Consider the following 20,174-nt stretch of genomic DNA (forward strand, 5'->3'; position numbering starts at 1 on the left):
AATCTGGTTTGAAATGGATGTAGAAAATCTGTTTTTTACAAGACTGCTTGGACTTGAATGGCAATTGTTTTCTCAATTATCTTGCATAAAAATGGTAACAATGAAACAGGCCTATAGTTGTTTCTGTCCGGGGGGGGGGGGGTCAAGGGAAGGCTTCTTTAGAAGTGGTTTTACCACTGCCTCCCTAAGGCAGGGTGGGAGGTAGCCTTCCCTAAATGGTGCATTAATTATGTAATTCAATAATAGCTTAATGGTGTTGCCCCCCTGGATGGCCAGCCAGGACGGGCAAGGATTGAGAGAGTAAGTCGCCTTTTTTCATACAACCAAGGAGCTTGTCCACATTCCAGGTACTAATCAACTGAAATCGATCCAGAATAACAGTATAGGCGGAGGTGCTGGATGCCTCTCCTAATGACTCTGTTTTAAAGCCTGCATCAAAGTCAGCTCTTGTCTGAGAGATTTTGTCTGTGAAGTGATTATTAAAAGCATCACAGGAGGCTTTTGTAGGTTTAACAAAGGATTCAGGATGGGGGGGGGGGGGTAACTGAGTTAAATCCCTAATCATACTGAATAGCTCTGCCAGATGAGACTTCTCAGTCGCAATAGATGCAGAGTAGAAAGACTTCTTGGCTGCATCTATTGCCACATCATAGGATTTAAGATAAATCCTATGATGTGCCCTGTCAGATATGAGTCGAGATCTTTGCCAGTCACACTCAAGTCATTGTCCAACACGCTTCACTCTCCTGAGATCTTCAGTATACCAGGTTATGGTTAGAAGCAGGCTGGTGAGGTTGTTGTACCAAGTGTTAACCAAGGCTTCAACAGTTTCACCAGCTCTACCAGCCATTAAACCCCCTAGGGCCTCTTGGAACCTAGTGGGTTCCATCAATCTTCAAGGGCGGGCCATATAAGGGACACCATTTTACTATGCTATTGTGTTTCATGGGACTTGAGCATCCATGGATTTTGGTACCCACAGGGGATCCTTGAATCAAACTCCAGCAGATATGGACAACTGTATTCATATTTAAAGGGCTTACATGGGAGCTAAATGCACATTAGCTAGGATCCAAAGGCATTGATGCTAATGAAAAGCAGCCTTTTTACAGTGTTTTTTTCACCTAGGTCCTGGGGACTTTTCCTGGAGGAGCCAGGAAATCCCACTTGTGCTTCACTATTATGTGTTCCTAGATCTAACTCAGGGTACTTGGCTCAGTGCCTTTTAAAAAAAGCAATCATATGTTTCTTATGTGAAACAACAACATTAACATGAAATTGAATTAAAAAGTTGGTGGCATGTCAAAAACAAACACATTTTAATATAACTTGCAGAGGATTTGAATAAAATATGAAGACAGCCATATAGATTTTGTTCATATGCAGTGTGTCAACTCCTATGGCTATTATAAAAATACATTTTATATAATATATAAGCACTTAATCTCACTCATGGAATTTATGTATGTTATTGTCCTCTGCTTACTCAAACATTATTAAAATGACTGTGATTTACTTCCTTATTACTATTTACTACTTATTAGCAAACTTATCAAACCAGACTTAAAGACACACACACACAGAGAGAGAGAGAGAGAGAGAGAGAGAGAGAGAGAGAGAGAGTATAAAACATGAAAGAGAAACTCTGCAAAGAGAAACAAAAATAGAAATAGTTTTGAAATGGCACATTTATGGGGATCAGGATATATTGAACAAGAATAAACAATTGGAGATAATGAATTTGTGAGAGGCTTCTCAAAAAGTGTATCTTGGTTAGGGCAAGAAGGAAATTGAAGCCTTCCAAAATAATTGCTGGTTCCATGATCCTGCCTTACCATGCATTACAATTCTCTCATTATCTCTTCCTGTAATGTGTTCATTAACCCCATTCTCTCCCCCCTCCCCTGCATTCTTCATGCACAAAAGGAAGCCACTTCTGGAGTTGTCACTCAACTGTCACACACACAAATGTTGTGGATCTTATTTTCACTTCAGGTGACAGAGTAGAAGGGCCAATACATAGGCAGGTATACGTGAATAAAACACTTTAGTGATCATACGTTGATAGCAGGGACACACTTCCTCTTTGGACAAGAGGGCACATGCCTTTTGTCTGCAGCAGCTGACACAAAGCAGCAGCTGATACAAGGCTACTGAGAAAACAACCAGTATACCAAAACAATAAGTAGTGTAAGGGAACCAATATTTTTACAACTCTGAAACATAAGAAATGTTTCTGTATAGACAGTTTCTGGACACTTGCATTGGTACTTTTCATCTTTATGTAGCTTTTTAGATGAAAGAAAAAGTGAGCTACTGATGTGCACATTCATTAAATAACTAGGAACTTTAAGGTGTTACCCCCTGTTTTGCAAGGGACAGAATTTAATTTTTTTTCACATTCTAGGAAGTGAAACATAAAACATGTGTTTATCTCCTACAAGTGACAAAGCTTGAAGTAGTAATGTCTGAAGTACCTGGGTGGGACTTGCTCCTTGTACAAGCTCTTAAAGGCTGTGGGCTGAAAAATAACTTCAGAAAGAAAAAGAAAACCATGCATTTCCCTAAATCTGACCTTAAATTATTTTTCTGATCCATTAATTACAATTGGTTCTTGCTTCTTACAAGGAGAAGGAAAGAAGGATCATGCAAAGATCACGTAAAGCCTGCAATGCTGGTATGGTTCAGCTGTTCTTAGCTTTTTTTGAATTGATTGTGACTCATGTGAATGTCTCCAAGTCCCCCATCCTCTACCTCTCTGCTCAGGACCTTCAGGCTCAGGCCCATGGTCTCCCTGATTGAGTCTATCCATCTGGCATGTGGGCTTCCTGTCTTTCTACTTTCCTCCACTTTCCCCAGCATCATTGTCTTTTCTAATGAATTGTGTCTTTTCATTATGTAGCCAAAATATGACAGCCTCCATTTAGCCATCTTGGCTTCCAGGGAGAGTTCTGACTTGATCTGTTCTAGGACCCATTTGTCTTTTAGCTGTCCATAGTATCCTCAGCACTCTTTTTCAGTGACACATCTCACATGAATTAATTTTCTTCCCATTTGCTTTCTTCCCTTTCCAGCTCTCACAGCCATACATGATAATACGGAATATAGTGGCTTGAACAATTCTAACTTTAGTGTTCAACTGTATATCTTTACACTTTAGGCTTTTGTCTAGTTCTTTCATAGCTGCCCTTCCCATTCCTAATCTTCTTATGATTTCTTGACTGCAGTCTCCATTCTGATCAATGTTTGATCTAAGGTATGGAAATTGTTAACTATTTCAATTTCCTCTTATCTGAGTTGAATTTATGTAAATCCTTTGTGGTCATTATCTTTGTTTTCTTTAAGTTTTAATATTAGGCTCCCCTTTGCACTTTCTTCTTTGACTTTCTTTAGTGATTGTTCCAAGTCTGTAATGTTTTCTGCTAGCAGTATGGGGTCAAATCATTTATCCCTGAGCTAAATTAGATGGAAAATAAGCAGAATAGTCTAGATAAATACTAGAGTGGAGCAAAAGAACAATATGATAGGAGAGGGAAGAGGGGAAAGAAAGGGGAAAGGGAAATAGAATAGGAGAGTACAGTGAGGGAAAATTCACTAAGAAAAAGAACATTTCAGTGGATAAGAAGAAAGAAGACAACTTAGTATAGTGGCCTGTGTTTTGGTTCCAAAAACTCCCATGGATACCAAAATCCATGGATTAAATATAGCCTAATAGTAAAATTGAGTCCTTTATATAAAATGGCAAAATCAAGCTTTGCTTTTGGGAATTTATTTATTTGTATTTTCAAGCCATGGATGGTTGAATCAGCAGAGGACGAATCCATGGATACAGAGGGCCAACTTTATCATGTGATTGAAAGAACACCTGGCTGGCTAAATAAAAAGACAGAAGACATTCTGGATGGGTAGGAAGGGAAATAAAAACATTAATGCAGGGGCAGGGAATAAGGCTTGGGCATTTTTGATAGTAAGAAAATGCCCATCTACCTATCTCTCTCAAACAGCAGTAGTACTTCTTTCATTTTCAGACTCCTCTGTTTGGTAATGGTATATTCTCTTGCACCACAAATTGTAGAAAACAAATTACTAAATCCAGTTGCTAGACTCAACTAGAGCATACCCACTGAACTAAATAAGTCAGCACTTATGTAAACCCTATTGACTGAACGGGTCTACTTTTGCTGGGACTACCAACTGGATTGAGGCTATTAAGTATAGTATCTGATATAAAGCAGCTTTTCCTGTCTCAGTACAGTATATCCATCTGCTTGATTATTAGAATTAATAATTGCAGTTCAATGAGACCAATATATTTAATTGAAACCATATATTTCTACATTGCAAAATACATCCCATTACTTCCACAGTTTTGGCCTTTGGGGTAATGATGCCTTTTAAAGTGCCATATGGCAAGCGAATTATAAACCATTCTAAACTGGTTCAGTGAATATAAGACTATCACTGTTTATTCTTTATTGGTGCACATTACAGAAAGATTAACAGCATCTGTTTGCATATCTAGGAATTTTGCAGAACTGTTAAGAAGAAAAATGAATCTCAGTTGCAATTCCATGTAAGACTTCCTTACGTGCTTCATTAGGTCTGTTCCTTAACAGTTGTCACTTTAATTTATATCTACTACAATATCAACAAGAGTTAATCTACTGGCACCTAGTGGTGGGCTTTTGAGACAGTTGTGAGATCCTGTTGGAGCAATGTCCCTGAAGGGCATTGCTTCTTTGGCAGTAATGGTAGTGGCAACAGCTACTTTGGCATCACTGGGGGGAGAGCTCATTGCTTTCTCCTTATTGATGTTGCTATGTGTCACAAAATTGGCTTCAATTTGTGTTAATCCTATGAATGATAGACCTCCAAAACCCTGATCACCAATAGCCTTGCTAATGTCTTGGAAACTCAGGGCCATGAATTCTTGAATTGAATCAATTCAGCTGTAATATGATCTCCCTCTTTCCCTACTACCTTCCACTTTACTGTGCACTGTTGTGTTTTCCAGTGTCATGTCATCTCATGACATGTTCAAAGTACAACAGCTTCAGGTCCTGCTCTGAGACAAAGGTGGCAAAAAAAAGTAATCTACTTTAAATTAAATAAATTGTCTGTATTCATTCCTTTTATTTTCTTGATATTCTATGGTAACCTTGCTGTTACATTTTCTTCCTTAATTTTAATCAGTAGTCACTCTAAATCCTAACTATTTTCCGCAAGTAACATCATGTCATTTGCAGTTATTAAACATTTGATATTAATGTAAAGTTGAAGGCTTTCATGGCTGGCATCCATAGTTTTTTTGTGGGTTTTTGGGCTATGTGGCCATATTCTAGCAGAGTTTCTTTCTGATGTTTTGCCAGCGTCTGTGGCTGGCATCTTCAGAGAAAGCTTGCCTGGAAAGGACTTGGGTATATACATTGTGCTGGCGAAACGTCAGAAAGAAACTCTGCTAGAACATGGCCACATAGCCCGAAAAAACCACAAAAAACCATTTCATATTACTTCCCCAATTTTACACCACCTTCTTCCAAGTCTAATCCTATACAGGGCACCCACGTCATACACGGGCATGCGTTATGCAGCTTTCAGCATATGCTGAAACCTGCATGGAGAGAAGGGGCGGCACATTCTATAGGGAGCAATGGTGTGTGTGTCCATGCCATGTGCACGCTGCCTCACCGCCGCATGCATGAGCCCCATTCATTTAAATGGGACTCGAGCATAAACAGTATTTGTTTTATGCGGGGGAGATCAGAACGGATCCCCCACATAAAGCAAGGGCTCACTGTATTACTTCCCACAATTTTACACCACCTTCTTCCAAGTCTAGTGCTATATTACCTCCCACAATTTTATACCACCTTTTCATGATCTACACAAACATGGGCTCAAGTCCCATGAAATACAATGGCATAGTAAAATGGTGTCCCTTATAGAAAATTAGAATTTTCTTTTTGGAATTTATATTTAAAAAATATATATATTTTCAATCTGTGGATGCTTGAATCTGTAGATTTAAAAATGTGGATATAGAGGGCTGGCTATGTGTGTCTGTGTCTCTCTGTGTGTGTATATATGATCCTGTCTGTCTCTAAATCTAAATCAAATTACTCAGTCTTATCTTAAAATAGCCTTCCTTCCTTCTTCAGCTTTCCTTACCTTATCTATACCTTTTCATATGCCAATATATATCTGTCTGTGACCTTTGCTTCTTGAGATACTACTTTCCTCAGCTGTGCAGATCTCCAGTGATTCTGCCCTTTCTCCCTTTAGACTCCTTGCAAATCTTTTTGATGGCACACCTCTCTATTCCTTGATATTCTTCATCAAAAACCTTCTCTTCTGTGCAATGAAGCCTTGGACAAAGTCTTCTTTTTCCTCTGTGGCAGAAGTGTAGCTGATGTACACACAACTGACCTGAAATATGGCCCCACACTCATTTTTACAGCTTAATTCCCTTGTTTTTATTTCCTTTACTGTTTCTTGATTTGGTGAGTGCCTTGAAAAAACTTCTTATTCTGTAAACCCACAACATACACACATACAAAAGAAGGCACTCATAACACAACCCCCTCTGTAAAAACACACACAGCCTTTTCATTCTATGTTTGTGAACTATGTAGGAAAGATATGCAGCCACTTTTCCAGTTTTAAGCCCACCATCCTCACATTAATAGGTGGAATTACTGTAGAAGCAGAACTAATATGTGTTCTTAATGGGACTTGTTTAACAACAGTTGTTTAATGTTTGACAGCAGACCCCAGGGTGTAGCTCAATGAGCAGCAATGGAAATGCTATATAACAACATGAAGCAAGACTGTCTTCAGAAATCCACAAACAATTCAAAAAGACTCAGACAACAGAATCAGAACACATGCTTTATGTATACAACACCCATGTTATTCCACAGAGATAATCACATTGTGACACGTGGCAGGGGTATTTCTAATTGGTGCTTTGCTGTTATTCTAAAAACTCAAACCTGAAATGGTACATTCACAGCAGGCACTTTCCTCCTGGCAAGTGGCAACTGAAAGAATTGGGATGATATTGTGGATCTGGCCATGTGGAGTGGGAAATGCAGAGGGGAATTTATATATTTCTCTGTCTTGCATGAACTACAAATTTTACATGTTCCTTACCCCATAAAGGGATGAATGTAAAGTAGCGAATGAATATTCTTATATGGCAAAATGTGAAACCATGGTGTTTCATAGAAGAAACATGAACAGAAAGCACAAGAGACATGTATTTTCCATTTACTCCTGTATTCTGAAATATCAGATGTAATCTTCACTTATAGCAAATGGGTACTTCTTTTGCCTCATGCCAAAACTAGTCTGGAGAAAGTATCACAATTAGCTTTCCTGTCCAGTAGTAGGCCTATCCTAAATTCTGAACATGTTATCTTCAAGAGTAAAAGAGTACACAGTGTTGTGGCATATGAGATCTCAACCCTTTAGTTTTCTTCTCCCTATTGGGTGCCATTGTTAGTCTACAGGGGAATGAGAGGAGGAAAACATCCTTTCATCCTCTTACATCTCTTGCTCAACCTGTTCTCTCATTCTCTGTCAAGTTCTCACATCTGAAGTGGAAGAACCTCTGCTAGAGTATTGAAAGAGAAAAAGTATCACAGCCTTAGTAGAGAAAATAACGCTAAAGGTATACAAAACACGTTAATTATTATCCTGTAAATTCCCACTTCAGTTTGATGGCCAGGAAGATTTCCTACCAATATCATTTCCATATCTTTCTATCTCTGCATCACTCTCCTTTAAATCAAACAAATAAACCCCACAGGAGTGAGAATTCAAGTTGAAGAATTATCCCTGTGAGATTTTTAAGGGAGGGTGGAGTTCAAAAGGTTTGTTAAACACCATAACAAAGACCATTGACAAATTAAATTAGTATTTAAAGTACAACTAGAAAGATTGAGACATTAGTAAGTTATGGTGTCCTAGTTTGTCTGTGGAATGATTTTTGTGCTGCTGTCCTCTTCTTATGTGCATTATCATGATCATCACTATGAACATCACCAGGAACAACTTACTTGGGATAAAACTCACAACACATCATAAGAATAACTTGAACGAGGCAATCTGCTTCATTTTCATTGAAGTTCAATTGCCCTTTTATGGCAACTGGCAACCTGAAACCCATGCAAGCTTTCTTTGATGTAAGCGGTAGATCCCACTTAGTTTACTGGAACCTTCTATTGGGAGTGCAAATAGGATGGATGTTGAGACCAAAAGTATAATGGTGGGAAACCTGGAGTTTTTTCTCTATTTCTTTTTTCTCTGTAAGTTTCACATCCAACATGCAGAGCACAGAATCAAAGATGTAATATGCTGTGGTGCAAACATTCACTGTGGTTTTGATGCCAGAATACCAGAATACCAGCCTAGGTTGATGACTAGCTGTAAAGGAAAATTGTACAGCAGTAATTTTCTATTTACTTGTTTGGGACAGTCTTCATGATTTCCATGGGAATGAGTGAATATAAAGGAGGTGATTTTAATCTTGACAATGTAGCTTGTAAGGAAATTTCTAGTAATAAGAAATATTCTGTGCTGCATTGTATCAATTATCTCTTCATTTTTTTTAATTTTGTCCTAAGGAAACAGGACCTGTCTAACGGTCAGAGTGAATTATCTGATGATGGCCAGCCAATTTATGAAGTCTGATTGCTGAACAGCTTAATCAATAATTTTAAACAGGTCACTAATTGTATGTCAAAAGACCATAGCTGTGCTTTGATTTCTGTATGTAAGTGTGTGTGTGTGAGTGAGAAATACATGGAGGGTGGAGGAGGAATGTGCAGAGTACCTGCAGAAGCCCTATACTGGGGACTTGGCATTCACAATAGAATGTCAATAGACTGATTAGCAACTTTAATAAGGCAATTAATAATATAGGAGACAGAACTGACATCATTGGAATACCAAGAACACAAGGACATTTGCAACCCAGGAAAATCTAAAGCAACAAACAAAAAAAAAATTAACAGCTAATGCAAAATAAGAGGATATGGATTACTTCTATAAAATGGTCACATGTAAGCAAAGAGTGAAACTAAACCCCACCCCCTTGTAATACATACACACATCAAATCACTATGAAAGGTTGATTAGAAAATAGGTGCATAAGCTGCATGAACATAAAAAAATTATACATTAACAATCACAGATGCAAATGATTATATGTCCACAGAGGAAGCTAATTTAACACTGGTAAAAAGATGCTATTTAAATAATGGAAACAATGAGTTAATCATTTAAATCAAGGAAACAAGGCTCAAACAGGGATTCAAGTAGTCCACATGCCACTGAGCATCTAGTCCAAACAAGGATGTATTGATTAGTATTCAGTAGCAGCAAATGATGAATTATGCATACCTGACTGCCTAAACCCTAGTCCAAAGACGGCATTAAGAAAAACGCAGGAGATAAATCTGTAGCACAGCAGCCTAGGGCAAAGCAGCTCTTTAGCAGCAATTATTACATCTTGAATGTAGTTTTAGAACTTACTAGGAGAAATACTGATCTGCAACTGATTTGACATGTATCATGTTGCATACCAATGAATATGGGAGTCTGCAGTGCATATGAAAACTGGCTGGGGTCCCCCCCCCTTATCACACTCCTGGTTAGCTCTTACATAGGAATTTAAAAAAAACACATGATTTGTCATGCTGACCACCACTTTGGCTGTTGTCTTTTTATATATGCAACAGTGCCTGCACTGCTTGTTTGCAGTAGACACCATGCAGAGCAGAGATGATCAATAGCATCTGTTTAAATGTTAATGAAGCAAGATTCAGGGAAGGTTAATTGTCCCACATGTTCTCCTTGCCAATAACAGAGACTTAATGAAACACAGTTTCAGGCAGCTTTGTTTTTATCTTATTTGGTGGTTTTCAGAACACCAGAGCATTCTATTATACTGCTAGCTTTAGTGGCAATGTTGTATCAGCTATAAGAAAAATGTTACTGACCCATAGGGACGGAATGGAAATTTGCCAATTTCCCAACTGAGGTTGAATTTAGAGTTCCTGATTAACTTATGCAGAAAGAAAAACAGCACATCAAAAGTTCCCAGATCTTTGTGGGAACTTTTGTTTGTTTGTTCCTGACACAAATAATGCGCACACTTTCCCAGAACTGCATAGGAATTTGATCAACCTTCTAGCTTTGCAGTAAACTCCTATCCTTGAGGTGTTTTGACTATGCACAGAATACAGAAACTTTCTGAGGTGGGAAAAAGACCAAACCCACCCACTTATATGGTTTCTTGCTACGTATTTGTGAATAGTGTACAAAAAGCAGAAGTAAACTGGCCACTACATCCCTATACAAAGAAGAGATTTTGATATTGTAGCCATTTGGAGTGGTGGGAAAAGTGATGGAAAACCAGAGAAAAGGATAGGGTGTATCTATATTGTAGAAATGGTTCTATCCTACAGAATCCTGGGATTTGTCGTTTTGCACGGCACCAGCACCCTTTGGCAGAGATGACAACAGACCTTATAAAATTTCAAATTCCACGATTCCATAGGTTGGAGCTACAGCAGTTAAAGTGGTACCAAACTGCATTAATAGACAGAGAGTGAGTTTGAGTGACTTCTGAAAGTTTGCAGATACAAACAGCTTAATTTACAATTCTCTGGAGAAATGGAAGACAAGCAATAAAAAAATCTGAAAAAGAAACCTGGGCTGAATTAATGCTGTGTGATTTAATAGGAAAAGGTAGGTTATTGGTTTGGGTGGGATATCCAATCTGTATATCCAGTCACATTTTGGGATGGGAAATAGTGAAGATAAAGATCTCATAATGTGACAGAACTCTACTGGGACAGGAGGGGTGATGGATGCTGCAGCTGTGGTGATTAGTTGGAATAATGCACAGCCTAAATGTTGTGCAATTAATAGGGAAAGGTGAACTATTCTTGGTAGGGGCAAGGAGGTTTGTCATGAATCACATTGCAGCTTAAGGAACAGGGAAGTTATAATGCATTAAACCCCTTATAGAAAACAGCCAGGCAGAGAAGGAGTGACTTTGGCTGCACTGCAGTGATAAATATCCTTAGCAAATGTACAACTTTCACAGTTGTTCAGTGTTTATTACATAGAAAAAAGAATGAGGTTCCACAGGTAAGAGGACTATCAGAGGAATCTCCTATTTGTTCCCTGTCAGTCTTCCATCCTTTATTTCCATGTCAAAAACAGCACTTTTCAGGAAAGTCTGCACTGTTCTCAGAAGAAGCTGTGTGGATTCCGGAAAACTGTGCAGTTTACAGGGTAAGCTGCACAGCTTCTGTAGGAAAGCAGCACAGTTAATTTAGGTTTAAAAATATATCCTGATAGTTCCAGCAGCAAGAAAAATCTGAATCAGTGTTTTCAACCCAAGTCAAGATTTACCATCACATCAATGAAAACTGAGGTTTACCATCACTGCTGTCCTATTAGAAGGTGTAGTGCAGTCTCTTGGCAGTCAACAATCTGAATTATTCTTTTCAGATGAATGATTAAGGATTCTTTCCTTGGACCTTTCCACACAGGGCACAGACGTAGGGTCAGTTCGCATTGGTCGATGCGTATTCGCGTTATATCGCATTGGTGTTCCACACCTGTGAGCTCAGAATACGTATTGATCAATGTGATATAACGTGAATACGCTTTGGCCAATGCGTATTCATGGCGGAGTTCCGAACTGAAGGCAGCCGGCTCCTCTGTTTTGCGAGTCCGCAAAAATAGTGGATTCACGGAATCCGTATTGATGGCCAGTGCGAAACCTCTGCTGCTTTGGCTGGTGGGTACATCCAATCTGCTGGTTCTCCTGAAGACCAACGGGTTACAAATTTCCCATGATGCTGTGCTGGAATTTTCCCCATCTCCTTCTGTTGGCCCTTTCCCCTTTCAGGACAACCGCCGGGGCTGGGGAACAATTTTTCCACTGAACGAGATAAAGCAGAAAACTTTTGTGTCGGGGGGAGGGGGAAATGTATATGTATATGTATGTATGTATGTGTGTGTGTATATATATATATATACACATACATACAGTGCGCTCACGCCATACGCGGGCGCGCTTTACGTGGCTTGAGCATACGTGCTCAAGCCGCGGGGTGCGCACGGGGAGGAAGGGGCGGTGCGTCCCATTCAATTGCATGGGCGCGCGCGCCCGTTGCGCCCCACGCCCCGCCGCACTGCCGTGCACGAGCCCCATTGTTTACAATGGGGCTTGAGCATAGGCAGAATTCACCTTACGCGGAGGGATCCGGAACGGATCCCCGCGTAAGGCGAGGGCCCACTGCACACACACACACACACACACACACACACACACACACACACAAGATGTGTGTGTAAGCATATACATGCAGCGTTACACTTTCGACTGCTCCACAGTTTGTGTGTGAGTGTGTGTATACACATACATACATACATACACACACACATATATATATGTATATGTATATGTATATGTGTGTATATATGTATATGTAGATATATATATATATATATACACACATACACACACACACAAAGATGTGTGTATAAGCATATACATGCAGCATTACACTTTCGGCTGTTCCACAGTGTGTGTGTGTGTGTGTGTGTGTGTGTGTGTGTGTGTGTGTGTACATATATATATGTGTGTGTGTTTGTGTGTGTGTATGTATGTATATGTATATATATATACACACACACACACACACACACACATACACACACACAAAGATGTGTGTGTAAGCATATACATGCAGCATTACACTTTCGGCTGCTCCACAGTTTGTTTGTTTGTGTGTGTGTGTGTGTGTGCGCGCGCGTGTGTGTGTATATATATATATATATGTATATGTGTGTATATATGTATATGTGTACACACACACACACACAGACAGCTGTGTGTGTACACATATAAATACGGCTTCACACTTTTGGCAGTACCACTATGTGTATATGTGTGTATATCTGTGTGTGTGTGTGTGTGTGTGTGTGTGTGTGTGTATAAACACTCATACAGACAAATGTGTGTGTACACATAAAAAAAGGCATCTCACTTTTGGCTTTACCACTGTGTGTGTGTGTGTGTGTGTGTATGTATTTATGTGTGTGCATACACACACACACACACACACACACAGATGGTGCATACCCCTTTCGTAAGTTGCTAAAGGCAGCAATTCTCGTGATATTACGTGCTAAACAGGGCCTCATTCTTCACCCCGGAAGTTAAAAATGTTGCACCCCGTTCAGAGCCCCACAGAGCATGCGCAAGGTTGCCGATGCGCATAGGCCAATACACATTGTATTGGGCTGGTGTGGTTATCCAATCTGCACTTGCTTCACTTTGCCTGAATACGCATTGGCCGATTCGCAAAACCTCGATTCGGAAGGCCGCCCAGGTGTGAATGAACGATGCGATATGACGCAAATACGAATCAGGAAAGCGTATTCAGAGATCGCGGGTGTGAATGAACGATGCGATATGACGCGAATACGCATCGACCAATGCGAACTGACCCTACTTCTGTGCCCTGTGTGGAAAGGTCCCTTGTTAGTCACTAAGGAGAAGTTGTTAAGTACCATATTCCCAACCATCCTTATATAATTCTTTTAAAAAAGTAAAGTCTCCACCATTCTGAATAGCAGGAACTCTCATTATGTTGAAGCCTTCCCCTCCAAAAAGAATAGGTGGCAGCTGGGAGAAAGGCATGATTTCTAAAGAAATACTGAATATTGAAAGCAGGCAGTGCAATTATCTTTTCCTGCCCACCTCAAACCAAGATATGAATGGATTATATGACTTTATCACAACCAGATGACACTGCATTCTCTTATTTCTTCTGATGTGACTGAGAGAGCAAGGAGCTAGGTAGACTATTGCTTTAAAGTTCTTGAGAGTACTTTATCAGTGGGATAAGAGATATCTTCTTCTAATGTGGTGTATGGATCCTTTCATGCAGCAGCAATAGGCTACATGCATGGGGCTATAAGCAAAGACCTCTGGATATGCAACGACAGAACACATGACTGTTACTAGGTCAAAAAGATGTCTTGGTCAGTGGCTAAAAAGGGTATGTTTTGAAGCAGGGAGGGAAGAGAAAAAAGTTTGAGAAGAGTCCATTGGAAATTCCATATGGTGTCAATGAGGTTCTACTACAAACTCATAGCTGAGAGTGTGTCACAGCAATAATTGGTCACAGCAAGTAGCAGTTTTCATATGACTTTCCGACAGAGCTGGTGGCTTAAATATATATCTGTTACATATTACCAAAATTGAACTGTGCAGACTACATTTCATCATGGCTTTCCCTATTTATATCTCTCATTATATATACTACAATGTAGTGGTTGTTCCCCCCTCTTTTCTATGATGAGAGAATGATATTTTGACAACTTGTCCTTTAACACATTTGAGGAATGTACCCTTTGCCCTAGGAGATTTTTGCACTCATGATGAAACAAAAATCACATTTAGCAAGACAGTCCTTCAGTGATAGTATGACAACATTGCTAACATTGACCTTTGATTTTCAGACTGAGAAATCAAACCAAGACATTACTTGTTCACATTCCCTACAAAAAGAAAAAGAAAAAGAAAGAAAAAGGAAAGGAAACACAGCAATAAAAATAGAAATACCACAAAAGATATTGCAGTAAATGTTTTCTTTGTTGGTACAACATTTCAATTGTCAGATGAACAGGTTTTTTTAAAATATAATTAAAGAAACAGAAATACAGTAATAAGACAGGTTAACAAACATAGGTGGGTTACAGACCGCCCATTTGGGGCGGGCTGTACCTGCCCCTTTCCCCGGTGTATCGGGGCCTCAGCTGTTAGAACGGCGGCCGCTGAGGCCCTGATCCGCTGCTTTTCAGGCTGCGGGGAAGTGGCAAAACGCTGCTTCCCCGCAGCCTGGAAAGGGGTGTCCTTGGGGCTTCAAGCCCCAAGGACACCCTGCGGTGGTGGGGAGGAGGAGAAAGGGGCCGCTTGGCCCCTTTCTCCCTTGCCTCGCTGGGCGCAGCCATCTGAAGGCTGCGCGCAGCGATGCAAAGCGGCGCCGCAAACCAGGAAGGAGCTCTGAAACGGAGCTCCTTCCTGGTCCGCGGAAAGGGCGCACTAAGCGCCCTGGCGCGGACCAACGACGTCACGTACGCGCCGCCCCGTATAGAGGCGGCGCGGTCATGACGTCGTCATGGTGGCCCCCATGTGGAAGGGGAGCCGCCATTTTGTACGGACTCAGTCCGTACTAGGGTTAGGGGGGTGCGGAAGCACCGCACCTTCCTAACCCTAATATGGACTGACTCCGTACTTTAATGGCGGTGTGCAACCCGCCATAGACTCCTTTTTGCACTAAGGGGATGGATTCCATGTTAAGATTTTTGTGCAAATGAGGGAACAATATGGTATTTCTGGAAAATAATATTTGGAATCTAGGCACAAAGTAGAACACACAAAGCAACCCCCCCCCCCCCCCAAATTTCCAAATTCTAAAATAGAGCAAATCTTTACCATTAGTGCAAATATAAAAAGTGGCTTTAGAGTTCAAAAGACAAAACAGTTTAACAGAGTGAATCTAATATTTATTTTACCTTGATCAAAAGGCTTGTTTGGATTCCAGTTTCTGAAATAATCATCCTAAACAGAATATGGAAACAAAAGGTTAAAATGAAAGGTAAGTATTCTTTTGCATCACTTTTATTACTAGGTTTTTTTATACAAAAATATACAAAGTTATTTTTGAATTACTTATTCAATAGTATGCTCTTGTGTCAAGAGAAAAACAGAATTAAAAAGAAAGGATGATTTTTCAAACAAAAAGAGAAAATGATATATTTTAAAATTCAACATTTGGTGTCATCTTTACAGTTTTTGATTTTTAAAATTAAAAAACCCTATCTTTTTTGTTTGGGCCTGTCCAATGGGACTATTTTCCCCCTTAAGACTCAGAGGCAGCTGGGTTATTTTAAAGTTCCGTTCCAGACCTTTTGGTCCATCCATCTCTCAGCCCCAAGTCACTAACTAGCTGTTGTTGCTGCTGCTGCTGCTGTGTAAGCAATGCCAACAGATATTTCACCTTCCCAGATGTGGCTAAAGCTGTGGCAGAAGCTGAGCCAAAGACAGCAGGTAGGGCCACCCTTCCATTTATTTCTTGCTTTGTGGGCTATTGCAATGCTGGTATCAGGGATGAAGGGAAATGTAGCAAAGAGTCAGAGGAACAGCAGGGATTTAACCTGGAAATAGTATAACCTTTTGCCCTACTCGAGTTGCCACCAAGCCATAGCTTCCATGGCCAATAAGGAGGAATACAGTGTTAGGCCAGTAGGTATCTGCAGAGGTTGCATGAGACAGTTGCAGGTATAAGGGAAGGTACCTCTAATCTAGAGTGGAGCATAAATTAGCTGGGGCAAAATAATCATTGAAGTTTTCCAAGCCAAAGTTTATGAACCTTGGGGATATGACATCAATGATATGCTTTAAAATACAACAATGGCTTTATTTTTTAGTTGTAAATGTGTGTTTCCTTCTGTGTCTGCAGACAGGACTGATATGTTGTCAATCCCCATCCTTTACCTTTTATGCTCCAGGAACTTTAATGTATTTGGCAAATTAAGCAGATTATGTGACAAGTAACAGGCTGTGTACAAGAGGAATGAACACAGAACATACTTGATAAAAATATGTAAGTATGTGAAAATATTTATCTTCATGCATAATGTAGGCTTCTAACTCCTTACACACATCCAGGAAATGAGAAACCACAGTCGTTGTGTTCAAACAATCATATCTCAGTCTAATGGGCAACAACCTCTGGACATGGTCTAGGCAACAATCATTTTAGTAAGGTGACACCAGGGGCTCCAGGTGGTCCAGAAGGGTCATTCAGAGTACATACCAGCTACAAGTAGGAATCTGTTCCAATGTTATGTCAGTGGCTGAGAGGAAATGGAGTTATATAGCTGCTGATCCAGGAATTCATGAATTGCAGTTTTCGAGTTGGGAGTGGGGAAGAGAGATGATCTTGCAGTGGATTTAGTCAGCACAATGTTTTACTATTTTGAGTGACTAAATTACTTGCACAAGCAAATTTTCTCCTTACAAAATTTTTACTGGAAGGTACCTCAACTTAAGCTTAATTGCTTGTAATTACCCTTGATATAAAATGCAGTCATTCAATGTTTCTTTGCCCTCTTTTATTCTCTAATGTACCAAATGATTTAAATTATTTAAATGGTGAGTCTCTTGAATGACTGTATCTAAAAAAAAAAAATGCTCTCACTTTTTCTGATCTAGGGCATCTTAGAAATAATATAAGCATAGATATAGCTATAGATGCATAGTGATAATATTTCTGTAAGATAGAAGATGCAGGTTTAGTTGGGCTTCCTGTTATTATTGGAGCGATACCTTCTCTTCAACTTATTAGCTTTTCAGACCACATTTTCTGACCCGAAAACCCATTCAAAAACATAGTACAGTCAAATTTGATGTGGTGGTGTAACACAGAAGAACTTTACCAGAGCAAAAATCTTCATATTATTTTTAAGTCTGGCAAATACTGGTAAATATAAAGGGAGCTTTCTGGGGATAATAACAATAAATTAGACAGCAATGAATATATTGTGGCAGAAGTAGCAAAGTTAAGAATGAATGGATCAGGAAAAACCTCAGCTGAATTAATGATAAACTATATGATGCAGAACTATTAGGCTCAGTGACTTTAACACATTCATACCATCCCTGTATCTGAGTATGGTCCTCAAATAACAACAGCAGGCTTAATTAGACACATCAGAAGATATACAGTCTACTTACATTACTGAAAGATTATGATGCACAGTCCTGTGTAGGTCTATTCCTCCTATAGTCTAATGGAGATTTCTCCAATGTAAGAGCCCTTGGGATCTGCTGGGGTTTGGTTTCAGAACCCCCCATGGGTAACAAAATCTGTGTATGCTCAAGTCCCATTTATCACAGAGGCATAGTAAAATGGTGTTCCTCATATAAAATGGTAAAATCAAGGTTTGCATTTTGGAATTTGTTTTTTTTTTTAATATAGTCAAGTCGTGGATGGTTGAATCTGTGGATTAAAACAATCTGTGGATATGGAGGGCCAACTGCATTAACAGAGAAGATTGGAGAGACAGGGCTATAAAGTATTGACTTCTTTTCCTAACCCTATTTAGATGAGGATATTTGTTCATCCCACTGCAGAGAGCTGGAATACAAAGGCTTCCAAAACTCAGTAATCAGATAAACTATGAACAGAAATTAAGTATGCAATGCTAAACTTGCTTATTAGGGAGTAAGCTCCAATGAACAGGGTGCCAGAGGAAACATTTCCACCAGTAGTTTCTATCTTTTACACCAGGGGTCGGCAACCTATGGCCCACAGGCCACATGCGGCCCACCGAGACCTAGGGACCGGCCCCAGCCCGGCCCTGCCGCAGATTACCACTGGGGCCTTTGGCCTCCCGCGCAAGCGCACGGGGCCTTTGCGTGCAGGGCAAGCGGTGGACAAGGGGGGCAAGGAGGAGCAAGTGGGGGCAAGCGGCGGGCAAGAGGGGCAAGGAGGAGCAAGTGGGGGCAAGCCGCAGGCAAGGGGGAGCAAGGGGAGCAATTGTCTATAGAAGCCTCAGAAACATGCATTTATATTAACATTTTTTAAAAAAAATCAGAAGACTTTTTTGCGTGTCCTCCATTTTTTTTATTAAAAGTGTCCTCCATTTTAATTTTTGTCCTACATTTGTCCTGGTTTATTTATTTATTTAATTTTTTTAAAAAAAATATTTAATTATTTTTTTGGCTTCAGCCCTCCGAGTTGTCTGAGGGACAGCAACCCGGCCCCCGGGTCAAAAAGGTTGCCTACCTCTATTTTACACTATGGGTAAACACATTCCAGAATATATCATTCCATGTGAAACTGGACTTGGAGAAGAAATACGCAGGCACACATAAACAATATATGGAAACTGTCTTCATGGCTTCATACAATGAATACTTTAAAGGTTAAAAAAAAAAGCTCTCAGTTAGTTTCTATTCCCTGCAATCCAGAGTCTAATCACTTTCTGGAAGCATTTGGTGCTCAAAAATATCAACATGGGATATCTATTTTTCAACAGTCACAAATACTCAAGCTCCAGAACAAAGTTGCTAAAGTATGAGCTTTGCATTGCCAAAGGACATGTTCTCCAACCAGTATTGCATACATAGATGTATATTTCATATACTACAGAGAACATGCCAAAAAGAGTTGTAGTATGTATAGATCTGAAAAACTTTTCTCAGGGCACCAAGAGATAGAAAATGATGTGTATGTGTGTCTGTCTGCATCTGTCCCCAAGCTACCCACTGTTATCCCTGAATTGGTATCACACTTTACTATCAGCAAAATGTACCAAAAGCAAAACCCACTTAAATCTTTGGGAGAAGTAAAAGTATTTATTTTGACTCCAGGGTATTCTAGGTTTTGAGGTTATTACATCTTAATTTAATCCCCAAAAGGTTATGTTTTAAATCTTCAACAGAACTGGGAAAGAAAACCATTTATTACTAAAGAAGGTCTATTTTATTTCACAACCAGATACAACCAGATATAAAAAAGAACGAAGTAACTTGGGACACAAAGGGTAAGACGTGATGTAAAATTTTACAGTGCATAGCATGTCATGCAGTACTGTTTAGTTCAAATTTTAGTAAGAAAAATCAAACATACCTCAACTTCCTTATTACGTAAGCATAAAAAATGAAGAAAAACAAATGAATGAAATTACATGCTGCAAAGGAATTCTATCATTTTTCAGCTTTTCACATACAACAATTCAAGAACATATGCATCCCATTCAAGATGATTTAGAATTTCAAGATTGGAATGTACTTTAGATTTGTAGATGTAGCAATTTAGTTATCTGACACTGATATTACATGACAGAGGAATATGAAAATATACACTTAAATTTAAAGAGGTCTCCACAAACTAGAAGAACATCTAGAATTTTGAATATCTTAAGAACACTAAAGTTTTGCTATCTGAACTCTGAAATAGGTATTTCACTTCATAATTTAAATTGTGTCTTTTTTATTGGATAAATTAATGAGACTAATACAAAATTTTCTAAATCCTGTAGCAGATCATTTAGCATTATCTGATATATGT

The 20,174-nt window shown here is 39.5% G+C and overlaps 1 protein-coding gene across 2 annotated transcripts in view; it reads right to left on the reverse strand.

Annotated features, from left to right (window-relative positions):
* The window catches only part of SPOCK1 (SPARC (osteonectin), cwcv and kazal like domains proteoglycan 1), a 684,049-nt gene that overhangs the window by 453,010 nt on the left and 210,865 nt on the right, over window positions 1-20,174 (reverse strand). For both annotated transcript variants that reach the window (XM_089529606.1, XM_089529615.1), the window contains exon 3: window positions 15,610-15,655. In XM_089529606.1, coding sequence (XP_089385732.1) covers window positions 15,610-15,655 — 46 coding nt within the window. The remainder of the gene's footprint in view (window positions 1-15,609; window positions 15,656-20,174) is intronic.

This window comes from Sceloporus occidentalis, unplaced genomic scaffold (assembly GCF_023333645.1).
Source record: "Sceloporus occidentalis isolate IW3139 unplaced genomic scaffold, rSceOcc1.0.p SCAF_1, whole genome shotgun sequence".
Lineage (NCBI taxonomy): Eukaryota > Metazoa > Chordata > Lepidosauria > Squamata > Phrynosomatidae > Sceloporus > Sceloporus occidentalis.